Genomic DNA, 24,966 nt, shown 5'->3' on the forward strand with positions numbered 1-24,966 from the left:
TGGTCAGCCCAGCCCTGTGCTGGGCTCACAGCAGCGACCAAGTGACCCCAGATTTACTCTCCCAGGGCTGGATACTCTACGGGAGAGACAGATGCCTTCCTCAGGGAATGACAATCCAGATAGGGGAGCCCAGAGGACTAACAGAGCTCCTGAACTCTGGCTCACAAACGTTCAAGAACAGAGTAGTAAGGCATTCCAAGCAGAAGGAACAGGGTGTGAAAAGATCCAAGAGCGAGAGAGAGTGTGATGTGCTGGGGTAGATGCTCAAACCTCATTTTTGAGACATGGTGTGAGGAGTTAGTGGCAACAGATAAGGCTGGAAAGAGAAGTTGGCAGAAACAGATTACCCAAGGTTGAACTCTGTCCTGAGAGCCCTAGGGAGGCCATGGATGGGCTTTGAACAGCGGTGAGCCAGCCCTGATCGTATTTGTGCTTTAGAAAGACCTCTCTAGATCCCAAGTGGAGTGTAGATAGAGGTGAGACATGGGTCTGGGAGAGCAGAGACAAGGCTGATACAGGGAAAATCCAAGCAGGAGAGGAGTTTCAACCGAGGCTGCAAAGAGGAATGGACTGGAATAGAGGAATTCAGGTGACAGAATGCAAAAGACTTGGGGATTGTAATCAGGGAGTGAAGGGAAATGGCAGAAGTCTAGGGAAACACCAAACTCTGCAGCCTGGTGACTGGAAGGAGTCAGTGCTGCCCCTAAAATGACACAGGAGAGGAGTGGGATTTGAAATAAGATTGTCAGTTTCATTTAAGATCTGTGATGGGAGCAGGAAGGGAGGGACACTGACTATTAGGGAGCTGTTGGGATCAGGAAGAGCTTTTGGATTACCAGTGGATTATTGGGACACTGATTATTGGGTATTGCAGGGATCAAATCAAATTTTGGTGGGTGTTGGAGGAGTGAGTGAGGTTGTGGAAATATATAGGAGTTTGATGGAAAATGTGGAGCTGTTCAGTTCAGTTCAGTCACTCAGTCGTGTCCGACCCTTTGCAACCCCATGGACTGTAGCACGCCAGGCTTCCCTGTCCATCACGAACTCCCGGAGCTTACTCAAACTCAAGTCCTTTGAGTTGGTGATGGCATCCAACCATCTCATCCTCTGTCGTCCCCTTCTCCTCCTACCTTCAATCTTTCCCAGCATCAGGGTCTTTTTGATGTTAGTATTAATCAGTATTGGGTCAGATGAAGTCACTGGAGTTTTATGGAGACGTTGGAGATCAATGAGATTTGCAGGATCATCAAGGTTGGGGAGGAAGTGTTGGAGATGCTGTGGCCAGTCAGGGTCTTTAAGATGTAAGTGGAAAACACTGGAGGGTGTATGTTGGGAGTCTTCAGGAGACATTAGGGTCACCTGAAGTCATTTCTGTGACGTCATGGGAAGGACAAGTTGTGGACGAGGCCTCCTCTTCAGGGTACTCCCGTTGCTAGGCAAACGGTTCCCAGGGCGCCGTTGCTAGGGATTGGGCTCTTTTAATGGCCACGCCCCTTCCCCTGAGGGCCCCGCCCCCACAGCCAACCACTAGGCAGTCGCAGGCACGAAGGCCGCGCCCACTTTGTAGCCCCGCCTTCAGACCCAGAACCGTTACCGGAGCGACGGCTGGAGCTCGTCCCGCCTCCCTACCCTGTTGCCAATCGAAAAGGCGTTGCCCGGGCGACGACCCCACCTCTTCCGGTGCGGACCCCGGCTTCCGGCAGGGGCCCCGGCAGCGGGCGGCGGTCCGGCGGCAGCGGGGTCCGGGGCTGGGGTGGGGGGGCGCCCAAGATGGCGGCGGGCGGCGCGGAGGGCGGCTCTGGCCCCGGCGCCGCCATGGGGGATTGTGCGGAAATCAAGTCGCAGTTCCGCACCCGCGAGGGCTTCTACAAGCTGCTCCCCGGCGACGGCAACGCCCGTAGATCGGGTCCGGCTTCAGCCCAGACCCCGGCACCGCCCCAGCCGCCGCAACCCCCGCCCGGCCCTGCCTCTGCCTCGGGCCCCGGCGCCGCGGGCCCCTCTCCGTCCCCTCCGCCTGCAGGCCCCGGGCCCGGGCCCGCGCTACCTGCGGTGCGCCTAAGCCTTGTGCGCCTTGGGGAGCCCGACAGCGCCGGGGCCGGGGAGCCGCCCGCCACGCCCGCGGGGCTGGGCGCCGGGGGAGACCGCGTCTGCTTCAACTTGGGCCGCGAGCTCTATTTCTACCCGGGCTGCTGTCGCCGTGGGAGCCAACGGGTGAGCGGCCTGCATCTTGGGGCCCTGGGTGCAGGCTGAGAGGATGGGGACCCCTGAGGTGATTCACAAGTGACAGGAGGATACCTGAGTGACAGAGGGCCCGAGACAAGCATCCTGGATGTGATGGACGTCCTAGGGGGAAAGGGTTCTTGGAGGTGATGCAGGGTTCTAAAAGGTGATGGGAGGCCCCCTGAGTGCTGGCCTTCCTGGAGGTGGTGGGAGGCCTTGAGATCACGTGAGATCCCCAGGTTATGCGTGGGGCTTCTGGGATGGTGACTGTTCTGGAGGTGATGGAGAATCCGAGATGGTTGTGGGGTCCTCCAGGGTTCTGCCTGTCAGGCATTTTGCAGGTGTTGGGAATTGCAGGCTCAGAAGTGATACCCAGGGATATTCCATTCTGGAGGTGTCTGGGGGACTTAGGGAGCCCAGAGGTAAGGAGGATTCTAGAAGTGACAGGGGCTTAGAGGTAATAGGGATCATGAAGGTGAATGGGACTCTAGAGAAAATTGGGGTTCTGGAGATTAATGAGGGTGCTGGAGGAAATGAGAATCTCGGAGCCGATGGAAGATATGGAGGTGATATCCTCAGGTATGACAGGTGTCTCTAAAGTGATGTCGGTCCCAGAGGACGTGAGACCCTTGGAGTAAGTGGTTGTCCCTGGAAGTGTTGGGGAGCCTGAGAGCTCAGAGGTGATGAAGGCACCTAAAATTTGGGGGGACTGTGAGATTTAATGCGTTCCTGAACGTGTGATGGGAATTCTGCGATTTAGGAACTCCAGAGTGAAGAGACTCCTGGGACACTGGGCTTTAGCGTTCTGGGGATTGGGTGATCCTGAGTTTTGGTGGTCTTGAAATATTGTGGTGCTAAGACCTAGGGGAGTTGCTGAAATTATGGGGGAGGACAAGAAAGTATAGAAGCTCAGGGACTATGGGGACCCTGCACTGATACTGTAGGCAAGAGTCCCTGAAGTTGGGCGGGAAGAAGCATCCAGCTTGGGGAAGGAGGCACTTAGTGGTCTCATGTGGTGGCAGCGGGAGAGCCTTCCTCCCTGCTGTTCTCTTCTGTTTGTGTTTTGGGTCGTCCTTCCTGTCTGTGGTTGCCCGTTCCCTCCTCATTTACCCATCCACCTGCCCACTTCCCTCAGGGCTTTAGCCCTGCTTCCTCTTCGTGGTTTCTTCCCCAACCTCAGCACCCTCTTCCTTCCTCTCAGTGGTAGAAGCCATTAACTCGTTTTCTCCCACCACTCAAGTCCATTGACCTCAACAAGCCAATTGACAAGCGGATCTATAAGGGCACTCAGCCCACCTGCCATGACTTCAACCAGTTCACTGCTGCCACGGAGACCATCTCCCTGCTGGTGGGATTCTCAGCCGGTCAAGTCCAGTACCTGGATCTCATCAAGAAGGACACCAGCAAACTATTCAATGAGGAGGTGATTATGGGTCCCCACGGCTCAGAACTCCTCCCCTGTCCCGCCCACCCACACGCTGTTTGCCGTGAGACTACAGCTGCCTGGGGAGCAGTGTCGGCCTGAGTGGGGGCAGAATGAGGGAGAGATGGGGGATGGACTGACAGATACGTCGAAGAGGGTGACAGCAGTTATGACAGCTAACGATGACGGGTGAATCTCTGGTGCCCAGGCCCTGTACTATGTTAGCTCTATGCTGAACACATTACTCCTGGCGTTTTCATCAACCAATGGGTTAGGATTGTGAGACCCATTTTGCAGATTAGAAAACTGAGGCTGATCACTGGTTGGGATTTGTTTGAAGCCAGAGCCCTTGCTCTTCAAATTCTGAACTACATCATCTACTCACTGTGTGGCTTTGGGAAGGTGCCTATTCCTTAGCCTCAGTTTTCCTTCACTGCAAAGTGGGAGTCCTGTCCCTACCTCACAGGACTGTTGTAAAATCATATGTGGAGGTTGCTCAGTCCTGGCATAAGGGGAAATGCCAGCGGAAGAGCTTATCTGTGTCCAGAACTACTCTTGTCCTCTGTCTCTTTCTCCTTTGTTCAGAGAGGGTGTCCCAATGTACAGAATGCATCAATGGCAGAAGAAAGTGAGTCGAACAGAGAATGGATTAAAAATGGACTAGCTCATCCATTCACAGAATATTAACTGAGCATTCTCGTTCATTGCCAGACTGCTCTAAGCACTAGGAGTATTATATCTCAGTGAACAAAACAGAGGGCCCTCTCTTTGTGGAGCCTTCATCTCGCTGGCAGAGACAGATAGTTATCAAATACCTAAGTATGCTGTGTGTCAGCAAGTTATGGACGGAAATCCAGCAGGGAAGGCAAAAGTGGAGTGCTTGGCGAGATTAGCAAAGGTCTTGCTAGAAGGTGACAGGGAAATAAAGGACCTGAAGGATGCAGCAGAAGTTACTAGGGAGAAGGACGTTCTGCATAGAGGGAACAGCTAGCACAGATGCCCAAAGCAGGAGAGCAGAAAGGCTGGGTGGCCAGAGCAGCGTTGAGGGGGAGGGTAATAGAGTAATTCTCAGAAACAACTCGGAAGGCCAGGAGATGTAGGGTCTGGAAGGTCGTGGACGCTTGCCACCGGGGTTCACCATAGAACGCAGAAATGATTTGATTGATTTCTAAATTCTCCAGAGAATGGAGAATGGGAATCCACTTAGACACCTGGGAAAGAAGTTAATTTGTTAGAGACACTGGATGCCTAAGGGCTTCAAGGCTTGTTTCTCTCCAAGCCCTGCCTGATAAAGGCTGCCATGTGTGTTCAGAGTGGGAGAGAGGGCGAGGTTGCTGGCTCAGGTTTTAATCGCATCTCTTTGGTAATGGTGTACAGAGAGACCTGGGCGGTGGTGGCCTGGAGGCCAGTTAGGCCATCATAAGCCTGATGACGGCTGAGCCCAGGGCGGTTGGATTCGGTGGGGGGAGGTGAGATCAGGTCCATTTCTGGGCAAAGTTTGAAGCTCCAGCCCACAGGATTTCTTGCAGGTGTGGAAGAGAGTGCTGAGGACAAAAAGGAACAAAGATGCTCAGCCGACAGGATGGGGGTTGTCATTCATGAGTCCAGGAACTACTTTCCAGGACTCCTACTTGCACAGCTCTGCGCTGTGGGGCCAGAACAATGAACCAAATAAGCAAAGGCCCCTTCCTCAGGGGAGCTGATAGTCTGTGAATCTATTTCTTGCCTTAAGCACCACACGGTAAAGATGGTAGAGGGGGTTAGACGGAAGACAGTGCTCTGGAACGCAGGACTGCTCTCCTGCCGAAGAAGGGGTGTTGAGACTCCACAGAGCGCCCCTCACGCAGCCCTTCTCCCCCTGCTTTCCCGTGACCTGGTGTCCGTCCTTCTCCCTCAGCCACTCCTCTTCCCGGAGACCCAGGCCGGGGATGGTGACCTTCTGCGGGGAACCAGGGGGAGGTGGGCCAGGGGAGGGTGCCCTTCACCCAACCGCGCTCTCCCCCCTGGTAGCGGCTCATCGACAAGACCAAGGTGACGTATCTGAAGTGGCTACCCGAGTCAGAGAGCCTGTTCCTGGCGTCGCACGCCAGCGGCCACCTGTACCTGTACAACGTCGGCCACCCGTGCGCCTCGGCGCCGCCCCAGTATAGCCTGCTGAAGCAGGGCGAGGGCTTCGCCGTCTACGCCGCCAAGAGCAAGGCGCCCCGCAACCCGCTGGCCAAGTGGGCGGTGGGCGAGGGGCCCCTCAACGAGTTCGCCTTCTCGCCCGATGGCCGGCACCTGGCCTGCGTCAGCCAGGATGGCTGCCTGCGCGTCTTCCACTTCGACTCCATGCTCCTGCGGGGGCTCATGAAGAGTTACTTTGGGGGCCTGCTCTGCGTGTGCTGGAGCCCCGACGGGCGATACGTCGTGACAGGGGGCGAAGATGACCTGGTCACCGTGTGGTCCTTCGCCGAGGGCCGCGTGGTGGCCCGGGGCCACGGCCACAAGTCCTGGGTCAATGCCGTGGCCTTCGATCCCTACACCACGAGGGCGGAGGAGGCGGCGGCCGCGGGCGCAGACGGGGAGCGGAGTGGCGAGGAGGAGGAGGAGCCGGAGCCGGAGGCGGGGAGCACAGGCTCGGGCGGGGGCGCCCCCCTCTCCCCGCTGCCCAAGGCCGGCTCCATCACCTACCGCTTCGGCTCGGCCGGCCAGGACACGCAGTTCTGCCTGTGGGACCTCACCGAAGACGTGCTCTACCCACACCCTCCCCTGGCCCGCACCCGCACCCTCCCCGGCACGCCTGGCACCACGCCGCCTACCGCCAGCGGCTCGCGGGGCGGGGAGCCGGGCCCCGGGCCCCTGCCCCGCTCACTGTCCCGCTCCAACAGCCTCCCGCACCCCGCGGGCAGCGGTAAGGGGGGCGGCCCGTGCACGGCGGCAGAGCCCGGCACGCCCTTCAGCATCGGCCGCTTCGCCACGCTCACGCTGCAGGAGCGGCGGGACCGGGGGGCTGAGAAAGAGCACAAGCGCTACCACAGCCTGGGCAACATCAGCCGGGGTGGCAGTGGGGGTGGGGGCGGCGGGGACAAGCCCAGCGGTCCCGCCCCCCGAAGCCGACTGGACCCCGCCAAGGTGCTGGGCACCGCGCTTTGCCCGCGCATCCACGAGGTGCCACTGCTGGAGCCGCTGGTGTGCAAGAAGATCGCCCAGGAGCGGCTCACGGTCCTCCTCTTCCTGGAGGACTGCATCATCACCGCCTGCCAGGAGGGCCTCATCTGCACCTGGGCCCGGCCGGGCAAGGCGGTGAGTCTCCCCTCGCCCGCCCACCAGGACCCAGGCAGAGGCGGGCCTTGGCAGAGGGCTTCATTAGTGCACAGCCTCCAGCCCTCTGGGGTCCAGGGAAGCCATGGAAATCTTGTCCCAGAAAAAGGCTCCCCAGGTCTTAGAGTGGCTTCTAGAATGCTTGCCAGGCAACATCAGCAGCAGGTCAGGTAGGAGCAGCCTCTGGGAGTGGTGGAGACTGGGGCCAGCTGTCTGAAGGGCAGTCAGTGGGCCCCGCATGGCCAGGTCTTACCGGAATGGTGAGATGTTTCTAACGCTGCAGGTTCAGCTCTATGGGCAAGACTAAGCCTGTGGGCCCCAGCTTCCAGACTCCTGGGATGCAAGCCCACGGCTGGAGGCGTGGGCTGTGGGATCCAGGCTCGGGGTTCCAGCTTGCACTTTGGCTCCCTGTGTGATCTCGAGCGAGGCACTGCCTCTTTCTAACCGTTCTCACCTCTGTGGACAGGGACGCATGAAGATGGGTGGCGGGTGGATGTGCCCACCTCCTGTGTTGGCTCTGGGGCTCAGAGAGGCCCCAGCAAGTGAAGTGGGGGCCTGATGCTGTGTGACTTGGGGGCTGGGGTCTCAGGGGTCTTCTTGGGCTTCGGTCTCAGGGGCCAGGAGGCCAGATGGGAGGGCTGTGCTTGGTTCCCTGGAAGAGTTTGAGAGTCGTAGGTTCCTGGATCCCTAGAACTTAAAGCATAGTCTCTGAGGCAGGGGCATCTGGATTTGGGGAAGCTGGTGAACCCTGAAAGAGACCCCTCTATCTCCCTAGTTCACAGACGAGGAGACTGAGGCCCAGACAGGGGAAGGAAGTTGGCCCAGGTCACCCAGCAAGTCAGTGGTAGAGGTAGGACTGTCCCTAAGTCCTTTCCCGACAGAATCTCAGGTACCCCCCCCCAGTCAGGAGGGGACCCCAGTTTCCCCCTCTCCTCCCTCTCCCCCACCCCTTCCCCATCCTCTCTGCTCAGGCTCACATGAGGACTTTAATTGTATACAAGTGCCGCTTGCTGGGACTGGGAAGCTAGCCGACGTTTAAGTTCTTGAGCCCAGAACAGCAACCTCTCTGGGGGCGTCTTGGGTGGGTTCAAGGGCAAGGCCAGGGTAGCAGCAGCCTGGCGGACTCCGGGCTGGCTCCCTACCCGTGGGACTGGTGAGAGCCCCAGGTGGTCTCTAACCCTTGCCTGTCTCCCCTCTCCTCTTCCCCAGGGCATCTCCTCCCAGCCAGGCAACTCCCCAAGCGGCACAGTGGTGTGAAGCCGTGGATGTCGGGGGTCCCCCCACACCACGCCCCCAGCCTCCTAGTGTAACCCTTCCCGCTGAACTCACGGATCAACGTATTAACAAGACTAACCATGACAGATGGACTGCTCCGGTCCCTCGCCCTGCACAGATTTGGGGGTAGATGGTCCCTCAGACTGGCCCAGACACTGGGGGGATGTAGTGGCCTCCGCCTTGTCCCCACCCACTGCCAAGTACAATGACCCCTTCCTCTGAGACATCAGTGTTAGCCTCCCTGTCCCCAGCATGTGACTGGTCACTCCTGGGGGAGAAACCGCCCCCCACAAGAGCCCCAACACTGCAGTGTGCCCCTCCATCCTGTGCGCAGGGCAGGGGGCAGCCCACCCCTCCCCTGGCCCCAGTCCTGCCCTTGCTGTTCCTTGTGCTTTTGAAGAGTGTTAAATTATGGAAGCCCCTTGGGGCCCTCCCTGTCCCCTGGGACCTCTTATTTATACTAAAGTTCCCTGTTTTCACCGCGTCTCTGTTCCCTTCCGCGGAGGTGTGGAGGAAGTGTGTGTGTGTTCAGTGCAGTCCTAGAATCAGTCGACTTTATACAGAGCAAGAGCTAGGCCCAGCCTCCTCCCAGACCCCCTTTCAATGGCAGGAAAAACTGAAGACTGGAGGAGGGTGGTGCTGGGGGCACAGAGCTGGTGGGTCAGTTGCTGGCCGGCCAGGGGCAGGGCCCTTCAGATGGGGAGGATCCCTCACACCGCCCCCGCAAACTCTCAGAGGGAAGGGAGCCGCCAGGACCCCTTCAAGGTCTTCAGTGGGTGTTTTTAAAGTTGCCTTTTTAAAGTGTCCAAATCAGATGTGACAGGGAGCCAGCCCCCAAGGTTCCCCCAAGTGACCTGCCGCCAGCACAAGCCTTGGCCTCCTGCTGGCTTGACGGGGTAGGGGGGGCAGCATCCAGGGCCGACCAGAGACCACGGTTTCCTCAGGGAGGACTGTCCACCCTGGAAAGAACAACGAAAATCCCTCCTGGCGGCTCTCTGGAGCCACAGGGAGGAGTGTCTTCCCGCTCCGCCCTCCACCCCCCGAAATGTTTCTGTTTCTAATCCTAGCCCGGGCAGGAATGTGGCTGTGCAGCCAGGGTCCAGGGAGCTATTTTGGGGGCTCCTTTGGTCCCCCCCCCGGCTTTGGCCAGTGGGTCACCCCTGGTCCTGGCTGCTGAGGGCCTCCATTCCCGATTCTCTCACCGCCCCTTCCCCATCTCCTGCCAAAAAAAAAAAAAAAAGGCTGTGTAAAACAGAGGGCCTGAGGGCTAAATTTAAACCGTCCCAAAGTCTGAATCCTTGGCTGAGTCACCCGCAAAGCTGCCCTGGCCTCCCGCCCCTTCCCAGGCCTCACCCCTTTTTCTCCCCTCCCAGCTCCAGAGCTTTGGAGGGGTGTTACCAGATCACTCTGAACCTCAATTGGTCCCCTCCGGGGAATGGGAGGGCACATCTCTGGCATCGGTCACACCTGTGCTGGGCCTTTTCGGTGGAGGGGGGGAGAGTTTGAGGGTTGAGATTCTCCACTGCCCCCCACCTCATGCTGAAGCTTTCTGAGGGGCCCGGGGAGGTGGGAGTGGGGGGGCCCTGGCTTGTGAGGGGTTAAGGCTGGGAGGCTGGAGGGGGCCGGCCCGAGGGGTGGGGAGAAAGGGAGGAGGCCCTCTCAGCCAGCGGAGAGAAGTGACCAGAGAGGCCCAGGGGACAGCCAGGGACAGGCAGACATGCGGCCGGGGCCCCCACAGGGCCCTTCAGGCCCCGTAACGGGAGGACCCTGAGCCCCGGGCCCAGGGAAGGGGCCATGGTGCTGCCTGCCCGACATGTCAGCCGAGGTGCGGCTGAGGCGGCTCCAGCAGCTGGTGCTGGACCCCGGCTTCCTGGGGCTGGAGCCCCTGCTCGACCTTCTCCTGGGCGTCCACCAGGAGCTGGGCACCTCCGACCTGGCCCAGGACAAGTATGTGGCCGACTTCTTGGAGTGGGGTGAGTGCCCACCTGCCTGCAGGGGCTTCTCCCCTCCCAACCCCCTACCCCCACCCAGGTTTGGGGATGGGGGCAGGGCAGAGGGAGGAGGTGGGTCTGCGCTGGTTGCTGGGGGCAAGATGGACATGGGGCGAGCCTCCCATTCAGGAGCCCAGAACTTGGGGTGACATACGCCTCCCCTTGTGCCCCACCGGGCACGGCAGAGCGGGATTAGCAGAGGCCAGGGTAGACATGACTCAGAATCAAGACTTGGGACCCATGGTCAGCTGGGCTGGGCGCTGCCTCCTGTGGTCCCCCTGTACCCCCTCACCGACTCTAGGCCTAGGGACCCGCTGGGGAGCCCTGTCTTCTGGGGAACTCCCTACCACCACCATCACCAAAATGGGCTCCGTGGCCTTCCACCCTGCCAGAGTGCAGGGGGGAGCGGGAGAGACAGAACAGGGCAGCTGCCAGGGGCGCGGCCGACGGGCAGGTGTTCGGCGCCAGCCTCTCCAGCTGCCCCAACAGGTGCCCAGGCCCTGGGAGGGCGCGGTGACTCAGGCCCCGGGGAGAACCAGCTCTGCAGACAGGCATCACCCAGCACCCTTTGGTTGGAGGAGGAACAACCAGGGTTCTTCAGGGAGGGCCCACTTGCTCTGCAGGTTCTATGCTGCACGCCTCCCCCCCCCCCCCCAAGGTCCCTGGAGACTGGTCCGCAGGGAAGATGGTTTAGCCTCAGCCTGCTGCTTTGTCTGCCCTCAGCCCTTCCTGGCCTGGGCTCTGGTACACTCAGGTTTCTGTCTCTAGCATCTGCCATCCTGGCCCTCAGTAGCCCACTCCTGGTCCTGGGGCCCTGTGTGTCCCTGTGTCCTCTCTCTGCCTTCTGCCTCTCGTGTCCATCTCTTTCTGACCCAGGCCCTGCTTCTCTCCTTCCTATTTTGCAGACGGGAAGGTGGAGGCCAAGTGCTTGGTCAAGTGCTTGACCACTTGGCCTCTGGGAGAACCTTCTCCCCACATCCCCCCAGCCCTTAGTAACTCTCTCAGCCCCCTTCTTGCTGCAGGATAAACTGAGACCTGAGGCGGGGACAGGAATCAGCACTCCTGTAAGGAGCGCTCCTTTTGTGGCCCGGGCAGCATCCTGCGGCCCCTCCCCTGCCAGGCTGCTGGGGCGGGGGAGGGGGCCTGGGTTCCCACTGCCTTAAAAGGGCTCAATGTCTTGGCTCTCTCCTCCCTCCCCCATCCTGGGCCCTGACTGCTGCTTCCCGGCCAGCCCACTCTCCCCGAACCCCAAACCCTCTCCGTAACCCACAGTATCTTCCCTCATCCTTAGCTGTGCCCATCTCCCTCTCCCTCCTGCCTCGGAGGCTCCCAGCTTCTTCCAGGCCTCCCTGTCCCCCTGCCCCTGAGTCTCCTGCCTCCACCCTCTGCCCTCTCCCTCCCAAACTGCCCTCTACCACATTGCTGGCTCTAGGACCTTGGGCAGAGGACTTCAGCTGTCATGAGTCTTGGTTCCCATCTGTGGATAAGGAGTGATAGTAAAACCTCCTCCTGGAGTTGAGAACACAGAGAGAACGCATTTGACCGCGTCTGCAGCACTGGTGCCCAGGCTGTAGGTCCACGCTGGCTTCGTCTCCCTCTCCTGTTCCTTCTCCTGGCGCCAACCCTAAACTCAGGATTTCCCAAAGTGTGGGCCACAAGCCACCTGCATCTGAGCCTAAGGTGCTGGATTAAATTGCAGGCTGTGGCCATAACGCAAGACAGACTGAATGAGAGAGCGCCCTGGGGTGGGCCAGGTCCCCGGAACAGGGACTGACGCCCCAGGAGCTCTGTGAACTGGGCCTGTTTCTTCTCTCTGTTCATCGCAGCCTCCTTTCAGCAGACTTGTTACCTCAGCCCGTTCATCCTGCACCACAGAGAGCCCTCTGGCCTAATGTTCTGTCCCAGAAAGGGGTTCGCAGACATCACACCTCTCTCCATAGAAGGGCAGTTTAGGGCCCCCCAAACCTCACAAAACGTTTATGTGAAAACGGAGGCAGACAGCCCTAAGGGGAGAGGCAGGGACAGAGGACCGAGGGTGGGCTGCCTCATCTCCAATGTCAGTCCCCGTGATTCTGGTTCCCTCCACGCCTCCAGTGGAGCCCATCGCGGCGAGGCTTAAGGAGGTCCGACTGCAGAGGGATGACTTCGAGATTTTGAAGGTGATCGGACGCGGGGCGTTCAGCGAGGTGAGCCTGGAGCAGCCGAGGCAGCTCAGTGGGGCTGGAACCTGCCTTTTCCTACAGTGGGCGGGGGACGTAGGAGTTCCGAGACAGGCCTGAGAAAGTGATGAATGACTGAGTTTAGAGCCTGGGGCGGGGTTTGAGGCCAATGGGCGTGGCTTGTGGGGCAGGGCCACGTCTGGGCCGGGTTACGGGTGGAGTCCTATCCCGGCGAGCCCGGGTGTCTCCCGGCCACCTCCGACCCGTTACCCTGTTTGGGCCTTCAGGTGGCGGTGGTGAAGATGAAGCAGACGGGCCAGGTGTACGCTATGAAGATCATGAATAAGTGGGACATGCTGAAGAGAGGCGAGGTGAGGGTCGGGCTGGGTGGGCAGGGTACTGAAGATCCCCCCTCGCGTCGCCCCCCTTTCCCGCCCGCTTCAGCTCCTGGTGTCCCGCAGGTGTCGTGCTTCCGCGAAGAGAGGGACGTGTTGGTGAACGGGGACCAGCGCTGGATCACACAGCTGCACTTCGCCTTCCAGGACGAGAATTACCTGGTGAGCCCCAGGCTGGGCGACTGTGGGCTCCATACTCTGGACATCGGGGAAGGTCTTTGGGTTCTCTTTCTCCCTGACTGTCTTGGTGGGGAGTGAATTTCTGTTTAGTGACATCCTGGAGGAACTAGGGGTGGGGGTGGGGGTGTGTCTGTTTTGGCCTGGGAGATCTCTTGCGGCTGGGACTGCGGGGTCTCTGCCCAGGGATGGGGCGTCTCTGGGAGTCTTTGTCCTGGGATATCAGAGATCGGTGCCCAGTCGGGGTACCGACCCCCATAACACGCCCCCTCCCAGTACCTTGTCATGGAGTACTACGTGGGTGGGGACCTGCTAACGCTGCTGAGCAAGTTTGGGGAGCGGATCCCGGCCGAGATGGCGCGCTTCTACCTGGCCGAGATTGTCATGGCCATAGACTCGGTGCATCGGCTGGGCTACGTGCACAGGTGGGCGCTGCTGGGGCCGAGGGGCGCGGGAATTGGAGAGCTGTGATCCTTAAGAGGGTGGGGCCGGTGAGACGACTGGAGAGAGGCTCGCTTATCCCCCTCCCCTTGCTTATTCCCTCCGCGCAGGGACATCAAACCGGACAATATCCTGCTGGACCGCTGCGGCCACATCCGCTTGGCCGACTTCGGCTCCTGCCTCAAGTTGCGGGCGGATGGAACGGTGAGCTGTGCGCGGGTCCTGGGGTAGCTCCGGCGACGGATAACGGGGTGGAGGGCGGAACCGGAGGTGCAGGGTGTTGGGGGCGGGCCTGAGGTGTGCAGGCCGAGCCAGCGTGAGGGCAGGGCCAGATATGGAGGGGAGAGAGGAGATCCAGGACTAAGCCTGCTTGTGGGGACTCGGTGTTAGAACAGGCAGGAAGGACTAAGCTGCAGGGTCGAGGTTAGGAGGAGGCGGAGTCAGAGATAGGAGGGGCGGGGCCAAGCTCAGCTGTGGTCCTGTTGGCTCAGGTGCGGTCGCTGGTGGCTGTGGGCACCCCGGATTATTTGTCTCCCGAGATCCTGCAGGCGGTGGGCGGCGGGCCGGGGACTGGCAGCTACGGGCCCGAGTGTGACTGGTGGGCACTGGGCGTGTTCGCCTATGAAATGTTCTACGGGCAAACGCCCTTCTACGCCGACTCCACCGCCGAGACCTACGGCAAGATCGTGCACTATAGGGTAAGCACCGCCCGGGGAGCCCGTGACCTCTCCGTGAAGGCTCCTAGGTAACAGCCCCTCTTTCCGGCCCCTTCCGAGCAGGAGCACCTCTCTCTCCCGCTGGCTGACACAGGAGTTCCTGAGGAGGCTCGAGACCTCATCCAGCAGCTGCTGTGTCCCCCGGAGGTGCGCCTGGGCCGGAACGGAGCAGGGGATTTCCGGAAGCATCCTTTCTTCTTTGGCCTTGAATGGGACAGCCTCCGAGACAGCGTTCCCCCTTTCACGCCAGATTTCGAGGGTGCCACGGACACGTGCAACTTCGATATGGTGGAGGACGGGCTCACTGCCATGGTGAGCGGGGGCGGGGTAGGTACCTGCGACCCCAGCTCTGCAGAAGGTACCCCTCATACCTCCGCCATAACACTGAGGTTAGGAGAGTACCCTCCTCCTGGGGTCCTGAAATCACTGCTTCCCCAGAATCCCTGCTCTGTGGGGGCCGAGTACTGGGAAGCCAGCAGTGACCCAGACTCACAGTCCAGTGGGAGACCCAGACTTGTCCCTAACAGTGACGCCCCAGAGAGATCAGGGCTGAGACAGGCGGGGAGGTGCAGGGGGCATGCCTCCTGATGCAGCATGAAAGGTCCCGGAGGGCTTCCTGGAGGAGGGGGCCATGTGACCTGAGACCTGGTAGGATGAGAGGTGAGAAAGCACCATAGAGAAGCCTCCCTCCCTTTCTTAGGTCTTCTTCCTCAGCTGTTGGTACAAGCTCCCCCAGGCTTGCTCTGTCTGACTGCCCTTGTGCTGGGCACTGCTGGGGACACTCATGGACCAAAGCAGCCCTGGTCCCTGCCCTCCTCTACTAACAGTCAGGAGAAGATATACCTTTACTGTGGCAAGTGCCCTGAAGGAAGCAGCAGGATGTAATAAAATGATGTGGAGTCCACTTTAGATAGACCCCAGGCTGGGGTAGGGGGTGGTGGTCACTTAAGCCAACACTGGGAATGGGTGAGGGGCCAGCCCTGACAGCTGCTGCTCACCTCACATCTGTGTTTCTCTTGCCTAGGAGACACTGTCGGACATGCAGGAAGGCATGCCGCTGGGTGTCCACCTACCTTTCGTGGGCTATTCCTACTCCTGCATGGCCCTCAGGTAAGCACGCCCCTTTGCAGCCTGAGAAGAGTGGATGGGGGAAGGAGGGAATGGCCCCCTCAAGAGGCCCTGGGGGGCTGCTCCAGGTTTCACATCCTGCCCTGATGGTGCCCAGGAGACTTGCAGGGTCAATCTTGGAACCTTGTCGTCTTGGGAAGTAAGGGCTTTTAGGAGCCCAGAGTTGCAAGACCTTAAATTCTCAGACCATGAGAACTTTGAAATTTAGATTGAGTTGTAAAACCTCAAAGACTTGGCCTCGCAGAATCTTCTCACTTTCCACTTTTCGATGTCTAGTGTACAGTCATGGGAACCTCACAGTCTTAGAAAAATTAGGAGTTGAGAATTGTTAAGTCAGTCTTAAAAGAACACAGACTCACTGAATTACATAACCACAAAGCCCTTTTAAAACACTGATTCTGCAAATAATGCATTTGCCTATCACAAGTATATCAGAAAATACAAAGCCCGCCAGCAGCAGCGGTCCCTGGCTCACACACGCACACCTCCTTAACAACTGTGGGAACATGCTGTATTCTAACCCGTTCTGTTATTGGGCAATGTACTGCAAATGCCATTTCTTATCACAAACAAACTACCACACAATCCTGACCTGCTGAGGAGTGCTCTCCCCACTGGACCGGCAGGATTTAGTCAACCAGCCTCTCTGTCCTGACCCAAGCTGGATGAACAGCCACAAATTGGTCTTGGCAAAGGTCTTTATCCTTGTCCTGGGTCACTGGGTCCTTGAGGCACAGTTCCATAAGAGGGACATAAGAGGGTTGGAGGGAACATCACTTTTATTGCAATTTCATATTCCTTGGGAGGATCTGTCTTCCTCCCAGCACCTGGGTCTGAGGGGGTGGGCTGCTCTTTACTGTCAGTCTTGGGATCCCACACCCAGTCTGAAGACCAGCTCTTTGGAGGCTGCCAGAGCTGGGCAGTGTGCCCCTCACTTCCTTAGTCCCTAAGGAGAGGGGCCTGAGAAGGGGACATGGAGACGGAGGGGAAGGGAAGATCCTAGAACATGGGTGTCTTGACCCCATGTTCCCAAAGAGGAGAAGCTCAGCTTCCAGGGGCCTGAGGCCATGCCAGGGGCTGGCCTTTTCCTAACAAGAGAAGGACCTGTCCCCCCACCACCCAGCCTGGCAATTTGTCCCCTTCACTCTGCCTCTCCCCCTCCTTAAACCACAGAGACTTCAGGTCTGACTGCCCCAGGGCACAGGCTAGGGTGTCCTGGCTCTAAACCCAGGGGATTAGCAGCCTCTGGGGTGAGGCCAGCTCACCCTCCCACCCCTCGGCCTCCTCCTCTCCCCAGGGATGATGAGATCCTGGGCTCCACGCCCATGGAACTGGAGGCCGAGCCATTGCCTGAGCCATTGCAAGAGACCAGCCTGGAACCCACAGTGCCCCCACCAGAGGAAACGGTGAGTCCCTGGAGGAGAGTCAGTGAGGGATGACACGGGGAGGCCTTCAGGGATGCCGTGTGCCATGGAGTGCTGGACCTCCTGGGAACTTTCTCAATAAAAAGGGATGGAAGACAAAGTAGAGACAAGGCTACTTCGGTCAGACGTGACCCTCACAAAGAAATTAGAACAGGTCACTGAGTTCTAATTTCTAATGCATGGAGGGGGACTCTCGAGGGAGGGCAAGCCCTGGAGAAGGAGGAGGACCACCCATGGGAGGAAAAGCAAAGAGAACCTTAAGAGTAAGGGCTCTGAGGTGGGAACCAGCTGATTTGCTCTTAAATGTGAGAGGAGGGTAGTGAGGTTGCACTGTTCTAGGAGAAAGGACGGCGAAGAATGAGGAGTGGGGTGGCTGAGACCAGCGGAGGCACACCAGACAGGGCCTTTCAGTGTGGTGTGCCTCCTCCTGAGGTCTCTGAGGGGCTGGAGAAAATCTGAGCAGAGGAGGGACCTGGTCAAGTTGGGCAGTGTTATAGGAACAGACCTTTGGTTTTGGTGTGGATGGTGGATGGGAGGAGACCAGATTAAAAGCTGGAGAGGAGGAGGACTGGGCTGGCATTAGCCCTCCAAAGGAGGGAGTCTGGATCACTGTGGAGATTCCAGAAGGATCTAGGGGGTGCAGGAATAGAGGTCAGGGGAGGATCCCAGTCCTGCAATCTATGCTCAGGTCTTGAATGCTCCCCAGGCCTCAGGCCACCCTAAGCCCCGTTTCCATACCCAGGCTGAAGCGGCAGTTCCGGAGACTATTCCGGAGGCGGTGGCAGAGCCGGAGGTGACGCTGCGGGAGCTCCAGGAGGCCCTGGAGGAGGAGGTGCTGACCCGGCAGAGCCTGAGCCAGGAGCTAGCGGCCATCCATAAGGCCAACCAGAACTTCGCCAGGTCGGGGTCGGGGCCCGGGGGTAGGCACCGCCTTTAGCAGCCTCTCTCGCCAGAGCCTCAAGGGCTCACGGTCCTCACTTCCCCGCAGTCAACTCCGCGAGGCCCAGGCTCGGAACCGCGACCTGGAGGCTCACGTCCGGCAGCTGCAGGAGCGGATGGAGTTGCTTCAGGCCGGGGGAGCCGCAGGCGAGTCACTCACCCGCCCCCTTCCCTGAGGCTCCCGGGGGAGGTGGGCCCGCGGCTGGGTACACACCGGGGGGAGGGCGAGGGGCCAGGCTGGGGCACGCCGCGCCACCGCCCTCCTCGCCCCTCCACGCGCCCTACGCCTCTCTCTTCTCCTTCCAGCTGTCACGGGGGTCCCCAGTCCCCGGGCTACGGAGCCACCTTCCCATGTAAGACCCCTCTTTTTCCCCTGCGTCAAGCCTGCTGCCCCTCTTTGCTGGCCCCGTCTCTGTCACTCCGTACCCCCGTCCAGATTTAGGGCTCCCCTCTCATTGTGGTTGCAGTCAGTAGATACTCTCCATTCACCCTACATCGACCAGATCTCCCTCGGTTAGGCCTCTCACCATATCCCCATTCGGAATATCCATTCGGGCTCTCCCTAGATAACCTCTCCGACCTCGACTCCCCTCGCTGTCTCTCGCCCCCCGCCGAGGGCGGCCGGGCCGAGCTGGGCTCAGATCGGGTCACCTGTCCCTTCTCTCTCCAGCTAGATGGCCCCCCGGCCGTGGCTCTGGGCCAATGCCCGCTGGTGGGGCCAGGCCCCATGCACCGCCGCCACCTGCTGCTCCCTGCCAGGGTACGTCCGGCTGCTCACGCCCGCCCGCCGCGCGCCCCCGCCCAGCTCCACGTACCCCAAGTCGCCTCTGCTTAGCAGCGCCTCTGCGGGGCTGGGCCAGCGGTGGGGAGGGAGGATTCTCGGGCAGCCAATCAACACAGGTCTCTAGGAAGCAGCCAATAATGAGTTCGGACAAGACTTAGGTTTGCGAACCGGCCAACCAGAGCTGCCCGCCCTTTGAGGGGGGCGGGGCGGGTGCCGGGGGTTGTGGATCCTCCTAGCCGTCAGGCAAGTCCAGGGAGCCAATAAGAGGCTCGTGTCGCTGGGTGCTGACCCTCGCCCTCTCCCTGCAGGTCACTAGGCCTGACCTATCGGAGGCGCGTTCCTTGCTCCTGTTCGCCGCTGCTCTGGCTGTTGCCGCCGCCCTGGGCTGCATTGGGTTGGTGGCCTGCGCCGGCCATCTCGCCGCAGTCTGACCCCGCCCGGGAGCCACCTTCTCCGCCTGAACCCTAGAACCCGAGCCTGTCCTACACTCGGGCTCCTCTGGAGGGTTGGGTGACCGAGGCAGGGCCCAGAAGCCCCTCCCATCGCCCCCCAGTTCACAACACTCCGAGCGTGGGTCTCCGCCCCAGCTTCAGCCCCGTGATCCGGGCCCGCCCCCTGGCGGTCGGGGAGGGAGGAGCCGGGGCTGCGGCTCCAGGGAGGCTTGTAGCGAGGAATGCTGCTGCTGCTGCTGCTGCTGAGGGGATCGCGGACCTCTTCCGCCTGCCTAGCTGAGACCCCGACGTGGATGGGCAAGCTGCGACCTAGAGAAGGCAGCAGGGCCAGGGCTCATCTGTTTCTCACCCTCCAGGCACTCCCACCCACATTGGCTCGCAAACCACAAATCCTCCTTGTGCATGAGGCCCCGCCCCCTCAGGAAGGTTCTCTCCGCAGCTAAAGTCTAGCGCGAGCTCCGCCTGCTTTCTTGGGAATCTTTGTTTTTGACAGCCCCGCTTTTTCGGGGATTCTCGCGCCCTCCTCACGTGCGCTGCTCTCGGAGTCCAGCCGACTCCGTCCGCCTCGGCAGTTTGGGTATTTATTGACCTTTCCTCTGACCCGCTGACAGGCTCCAGGACCCCAGCACCCTAATCCACGTTTTGGATGCACTGAGACCCCGACATTCCTCGATATTTATTGTCTTTCCCCACCTAGGACCCCCACCCCCGATCCTCGCGAATAAAAGGCCCTTCCGTCTGCCCAAAATTCTGAAATTCCTTGGGGTCCGCAGCTTGCGTTGAGGGCAAGAGGCTGCTCAGCAGGCCAATCGGAAGGCGAGCGGAGGCGGCCAATGGCTTGGCAGGAAGCTAGCAGGGAGGCGAAGCGGACGAATCGGGTGGGGGTAGGGCTGAGGGGCGTGGCCTAGGCACCAGGCCAATAGGAGAAGACGAGCAGACTCCTCGGAGGCACCGCCCATTGTCCAGCTGTGGCCCAGCTGTGCCATTCGACCGCGTTGAAGAGGCGGGCTGGACTGGCAGCTCTCACAGCCATCCTCCTACCACTGCGCCTGCGCGGGCCACGCTCATCCGTTCCAGAGACTTAGGCTCGAGAAAAGTTGCTGCAAACTTTCCAGCCCGTTTCCCCCGCCCCTTCTCCCAACCAGACCCGCCCCCCTGCGGAGCCGGGAATTCCGAGGGGCGGAGCGTGGGCCGAGATGGGGAGTGAGGGGGGCCTTCGGAGGACCCTGGAGACGGCGGCGTGCAGAAGCTTAGTCTCGGGGCAGAGGTGTCTTCGCGCCCTTAGCCCTCCCGGACGGCCCGTTACCTTCTCCGTTGTCCCGATGGGGAAACTGAGGCCCTGAGCCAGAGGCACACGCGGGGGGAGGCAAAAAGCGCGGCCTGAGGCGGAGGGAAAACAAAGGGAGAATCACGGACAGACGGGGAGGGGGACGGGCACACACACAGACATTGGGACAGAGACCCTAGTAGAGAGCTGGGGCTGGCATCGGTGTTGAGGAGGGGAGACGCGGGTTCGCGGGAGAAGATCGGGAAGCACGAAGTGGGGGGTGGGGTGGGGAGGGGAGACGGGCGGGGGAGGGGGCTAGGGAAAGCCCGAGGGAGGAGGAGGAGGGAGGAACTTCCCAAAGTTGCAAAACATGGCTACCTTGCCTGCGGAGCCGAGCGCGGGGCCGGCGGCCGGGGGGGAGGCAGTGGTAGCGGCGGCGGCGACCGGAGAGGAGGAGGAGGAAGCGCGCCAGCTTCTGCAGACTTTGCAGGCGGCCGAGGGTGAGGCGGCGGCGGCGGCCGGGGCCGGGGCGGGCGAAACGGCGGTGAAAGTGGAGGGCCCCGGATCTCCAGGCGTCCCCGCGTCGCCCCCCGAGGCCGCTGCCGAGCCGCCCACGGGGCTCCGCTTCTCGCCGGAGCAGGTGGCGTGCGTGTGCGAGGCGCTGCTACAGGCGGGCCACGCCGGCCGCTTGAGCCGCTTCCTGGGCGCACTGCCCCCGGCCGAGCGCCTACGTGGCAGCGATCCTGTGCTGCGCGCTCGGGCCCTGGTGGCCTTCCAGCGAGGCGAGTACGCCGAGCTCTACCGGCTGCTCGAGAGCCGCCCCTTCCCCGCCGCCCACCACGCCTTCCTTCAGGACCTCTACCTGCGCGCGCGCTACCACGAGGCCGAGCGGGCCCGCGGCCGCGCGCTGGGCGCGGTGGACAAGTACCGTCTGCGCAAGAAATTCCCGCTGCCCAAGACCATCTGGGACGGCGAGGAGACCGTCTACTGCTTCAAGGAGCGCTCCCGCGCCGCGCTGAAGGCCTGCTATCGCGGTAACCGCTACCCAACGCCAGACGAGAAGCGCCGCCTGGCCACGCTCACCGGCCTCTCGCTCACGCAAGTCAGCAACTGGTTCAAGAACAGACGACAGCGCGACCGGACCGGGGGCGGCGGCGGTGCGCCCTGCAAGAGGTGAGGGGCCCGGGGCGGCGCCAGTCCGGCTTTCCCGGGGACTTACCCCCCTCTCCCAGACCCCTTGTCCTCGGACAGCCCCGCGCTCACACCCTCAGGCGTCCGCCGAGCGCGAGGAATCCGCGTGGATTAACTAGGCACTCTCCCGGCCCTCCACCCTGACACCGCTGCTTCTCTCGCAGAGGCTGGGGAAACCGCCTCCCTCTACTCCATCCACTCAAGGCTCCGTCCCAGATCCCATCCGCGCCCGCGGCTAGACTTGGGGGCGACTGTGAGAAAAAAGGGCTATGGAAAAGGAGAGGCCTTTGTCCTTTCTCCCGGGCGTAGGGGCTTCTTCAGGCCCCTTCGTGGCCAGTCCCTCCCTCACCGCGGCTGTCTCATCGTCTCTCCCGCCCCCCCAGGGCCCAAACAGCGTGGTCCGTCGTCTGTCTTTGTTGTGAAACGTGAACCTTCCCCAGCTCCGGTTTCCCTGTAACCCAAGCCCTTCCCCTCCCACCCTGCGCGCCGGCCTCTCGCTCCTTCTCCGACGCCCGGGAGGAGGGGAAGGGGGGGTTGGGCACCGCGAACTGAGCTGGCGATTCCCTCCTGAGTGTCTCCAGAGCCACTCGGCTGTTTTCAGGCGGACTCTGGAGACTTCGGGCAGCCCGGTTGCTCAACCTCCCGGACCCTAAAGCCGAGGAGTTGGGAGAGGAGGGCCCCCTCTCAATCTCAGCGTTCAGCTTGAACCTTTGGGGTCTCAGAGAGGAGGTTTCATTTAACTCTCTGAAATTGGCCACAGAAGTTTGGGCTGGGGAACATGGGGAGGCAGTGGGCGGCTTGTGCTTCCTCGGAGCCCTTTGCCGCCGGCTCCCGGCAGGAATGGGGCTGGCCCGCGGGGAAATGCAGCATGAGTCCACCACTCACAATCCTCTCTCTGGCCAGCGAGTCTGATGGAAACCCCACTACTGAGGACGAGTCCAGCCGCAGTCCTGAGGACCTGGAGAGGGGGGCGGCTCCCGCGGCTGCCGAGGGCCCAGCGCCAGGCTCCATATTCCTGGCCGGGGCCGCCCCTCCCGCACCGTGCCCTGCCTCCTCCTCCATCCTGGTGAACGGGAGCTTCCTGGCCGCCGGCAGCTCTCCAGCAGTGCTCCTCAATGGGAGCCCGGTCATCATCAACAGCCTGGCCCTGGGCGAGGCCTCCGGCCTGGGCCCCCTGCTGCTCACCGGGGGTGCCCCTGCTCCACAGCCCAGCCCCCAAGGGGCCAGCGAGGGCAAGACCTCCCTGGTTCTGGACCCTCAGACTGGGGAGGTTCGACTGGAGGAGGCTCAGCCTGAAGCCCTGGAGACCAAGGGGGCTCAGGTGACTGCTTCAGGGCCCTCTGGAGAGGAGGTCCCGGCGCCTCTGCCCCAAGTGGTGCCTGGCCCCCCTCCGGCAGCCACCTTTCCGCTGCCCCCAGGACCAGTGACTTCCATGGCTGCTCCCCAAGTGGTGCCACTTTCCCCACCCCCTGGCTACCCTGCCGGCCTGGGCCCCACCTCCCCACTGTTGAACCTGCCCCAGGTGGTGCCCACCTCACAGGTGGTGACCCTGCCCCAGGCTGTGGGGCCGCTGCAGCTGTTGGCAGCTGGGCCAGGCAGCCCAGTGAAGGTGGCCAGTGCCTCGGGCCCTGCCAACGTGCACCTGATAAACTCTGGCGTGGGCGTGACTGCGCTGCAGCTGCCTTCGGCCACTACCCCAGGTAACCCCTTCTGGTGGCTGGGTGGGAGGGTGCACTTGTTTTGGGGAGGGGAGTGCTGCTGGTGGGCTTCCTGGGACTGCAGTGCGGGGAGGGGAGCTCATCCCTGGCTGGTCCCAGACCCTCCTGAGGCTCAGCCCAGGAAGACTTGGCCTCACCCTGACCCTGAAGGGGCTCCTTCTGCCTCTGGTTAATCCCCCTGCCTGCCCCCCAGCGGCTTCATCCTCACCTGGGCTCCTGGCCTCCCTCCTCTCCCCACAGGAAACTTCCTGCTGGCTAACCCCGTGTCTGGCAGCCCCATCGTGACAGGTGTGGCCGTGCAGCAAGGCAAGATCATCCTCACCGCTACTTTCCCCACCAGCATGCTGGTCTCCCAGGTCCTGCCGCCCGCCCCCAGCCTGGCCCTGCCCCTGAAGCCGGACACAGCCATCTCGGTGCCTGAAGGAGCCCTCCCGGTGGCCACCAGCCCCGCTCTTCCAGAGGCCCACGCCTTAGGCACACTTCCTGCACAGCAGCCGCCCCCCACCCCTGCCGCTGCCGCCCCCAGCCTACCCTTCTCCCCAGACTCCTCTGGCCTCCTGCCCGGTTTCCCGGCGCCCCCGCCTGAGGGGCTGCTGCTGTCACCTGCGGCCGTGCCCATATGGCCGGCCGGGCTGGAACTGAATGCCGGCACCGAGGGGCTGCTAGAGGAAGAGAAGGGGCTGGGGACGCAGGCCCCCCACACCGTGCTGAGGCTGCCAGACCCTGACCCCGAGGGGCTGCTCCTGGGGGCCACCGCGGGGGGCGAGGTGGACGAGGGGCTGGAAGCCGAGACCAAGGTCCTGACGCAGCTACAGTCGGTGCCTGTGGAAGAGCCCTTGGAACTGTGACCCGCTGGCCCCCAGGCCTCCCTTACAATGGTGCTCGGAATCCAGGCCGGGAGGAGGGACCCTCTCACAAACACCCACACACACTACACCCTCCCCAGCCGCTCAGCCTCTCCGTACCCTGGAGGTCCACTCCTTGGACAGGATGCTGCCTCTGTTACAGCCCTCTCCTTGGTCTATATGGGGAGATTTGGGGGTCCTGACTCGGGGTCTCTGCCCCCCCTCGACCTGGTACTAGCTGTGAGCTGAAAGCCCTGCCGAACGGCTGAATTTCCCCCGCCCCTACCCCCAGCCCTCTCCCTATCACTCCCTAAAACACTATTAATAGCTCCACTGATGTCCAGCATTCTCAGAACTGCTTGGAATCCAGGGTGGAGGACGGGCAGTCCTGTGCTCAGAAACCCATGGACCCTCCCTGCTGGGCCCTTCCTGCCCACAGGTGTGGGCACCTGTGCCGAGGTCTTCAGTTAGCACCTCCTGGACTAGAGCTCCCGATACCTTGTCCAGCCCCAGACCAAAGATCCCTGACTGCCGGGGCATCCCTGACCCGTGTCTACTTTGTATCCTAAATCTTTATTTTTCTAGGATGTGTTACACCTTCATTTCCATTAAAATAAACAGACAACTAGAACCTCTGGGGGTGTGGGTTACCTTCCAACAACTTGCCCAAGGAAAAGCTGAAGTACAGGGAGCACACCGTGAGTTTCTGGCTTTGTGATCCACGCTCCCTGATGGGGGACAGGCCTGGAGGTCAGATTGGAGGAGCTGTTTGGGGAGGTGTCTGTGGGAACAGAGCTGAGGAAGAGGGCATAGGGCAGCGGGCCTTGTCTCTTGCTGGTAACAAAGTTTTATTTCATTGAAAACAATAAATAATCTATAAATAGAATAGGGTAGGAGGAAAGTGAGGTGAGATTGAACAGGGTGGAAAGCATTGGATTCTGGCCTGGGCAGTGGACAGGCAGAGGGAACTTTCACCTCCCTGCATTTCATTCCGGTGGGAGGAGGCTCCTTCTACCCTCTGGCTTCTCTGATTCCCCCGCCCAGAGTAGAAGGGGGCTGCGAGAGGCTTGCCAACCTCGGAGCAGAAGTTCAGACTGATCCATACAAGGCAAACAGCA

The 24,966-nt window shown here is 61.0% G+C and overlaps 3 protein-coding genes, 1 long non-coding RNA gene and 1 pseudogene across 9 annotated transcripts; 4 read left to right on the forward strand and 1 right to left on the reverse strand.

The window, feature by feature from the left end:
- Positions 1-1,616: 1,616 nt before the first annotated feature.
- DMWD (DM1 locus, WD repeat containing) lies at positions 1,617-8,700 on the forward strand. 2 transcript variants are annotated; one of them, XM_055411833.2, is made up of 5 exons: positions 1,617-2,211; positions 3,461-3,643; positions 5,654-6,928; positions 7,722-7,796; positions 8,156-8,700. In XM_055411833.2, exons 1-5 carry the CDS (start codon positions 1,771-1,773, stop codon positions 8,201-8,203), a joined length of 2,022 nt encoding a protein of 673 aa, XP_055267808.1. In that variant the 5' UTR covers positions 1,617-1,770; the 3' UTR covers positions 8,204-8,700. The 2 variants fall into 2 exon arrangements, with proteins under 2 accessions (XP_055267808.1, XP_055267809.1); XM_055411834.2 differs by lacking the exon at positions 7,722-7,796 and having other exon boundaries at positions 1,621-2,211.
- Positions 8,701-8,844: 144 nt separating this feature from the next.
- On the forward strand, positions 8,845-19,575 carry DMPK (DM1 protein kinase). Of its 5 annotated transcripts, none has more exons than XM_055411838.2 (15): positions 8,845-10,194; positions 12,307-12,398; positions 12,659-12,742; positions 12,833-12,928; positions 13,220-13,368; positions 13,495-13,588; positions 13,876-14,082; positions 14,164-14,427; positions 15,125-15,210; positions 16,526-16,634; positions 17,395-17,552; positions 17,641-17,738; positions 17,898-17,944; positions 18,262-18,351; positions 18,684-19,575. In XM_055411838.2, the coding sequence occupies exons 1-15, from the start codon at positions 10,035-10,037 to the stop codon at positions 18,804-18,806; spliced, it is 1,857 nt and encodes a 618-aa protein (XP_055267813.1). In that variant the 5' UTR covers positions 8,845-10,034; the 3' UTR covers positions 18,807-19,575. The 5 variants fall into 5 exon arrangements, with proteins under 5 accessions (XP_055267813.1, XP_055267811.1, XP_055267812.1 ...); XM_055411836.2 differs by having other exon boundaries at positions 18,266-18,351; XM_055411837.2 differs by having other exon boundaries at positions 14,164-14,412; positions 18,266-18,351.
- Positions 16,631-18,398, reverse strand: LOC129546656 (uncharacterized). Its single transcript, XR_008683919.2, has 3 exons — positions 18,119-18,398; positions 17,391-17,695; positions 16,631-17,282 (listed from the first exon to the last, which is right to left on the reverse strand). It is a non-coding gene; the product is annotated as an uncharacterized LOC129546656 (long non-coding RNA).
- LOC148774330 (uncharacterized) lies at positions 19,049-20,352 on the forward strand (annotated as a pseudogene).
- Positions 20,353-20,428: 76 nt separating this feature from the next.
- SIX5 (SIX homeobox 5) lies at positions 20,429-24,156 on the forward strand. The gene is made up of 3 exons (XM_055411832.2): positions 20,429-21,267; positions 22,189-22,985; positions 23,244-24,156. Exons 1-3 carry the CDS (start codon positions 20,465-20,467, stop codon positions 23,849-23,851), a joined length of 2,208 nt encoding a protein of 735 aa, XP_055267807.1. The 5' UTR covers positions 20,429-20,464; the 3' UTR covers positions 23,852-24,156.
- Positions 24,157-24,966: the final 810 nt, after the last annotated feature.

The sequence above is a fragment of the Moschus berezovskii genome, chromosome 22 (assembly GCF_049115385.1).
Source record: "Moschus berezovskii isolate FMDL1 chromosome 22, NW_MosBer_1.0, whole genome shotgun sequence".
NCBI lineage: Eukaryota > Metazoa > Chordata > Mammalia > Artiodactyla > Moschidae > Moschus > Moschus berezovskii.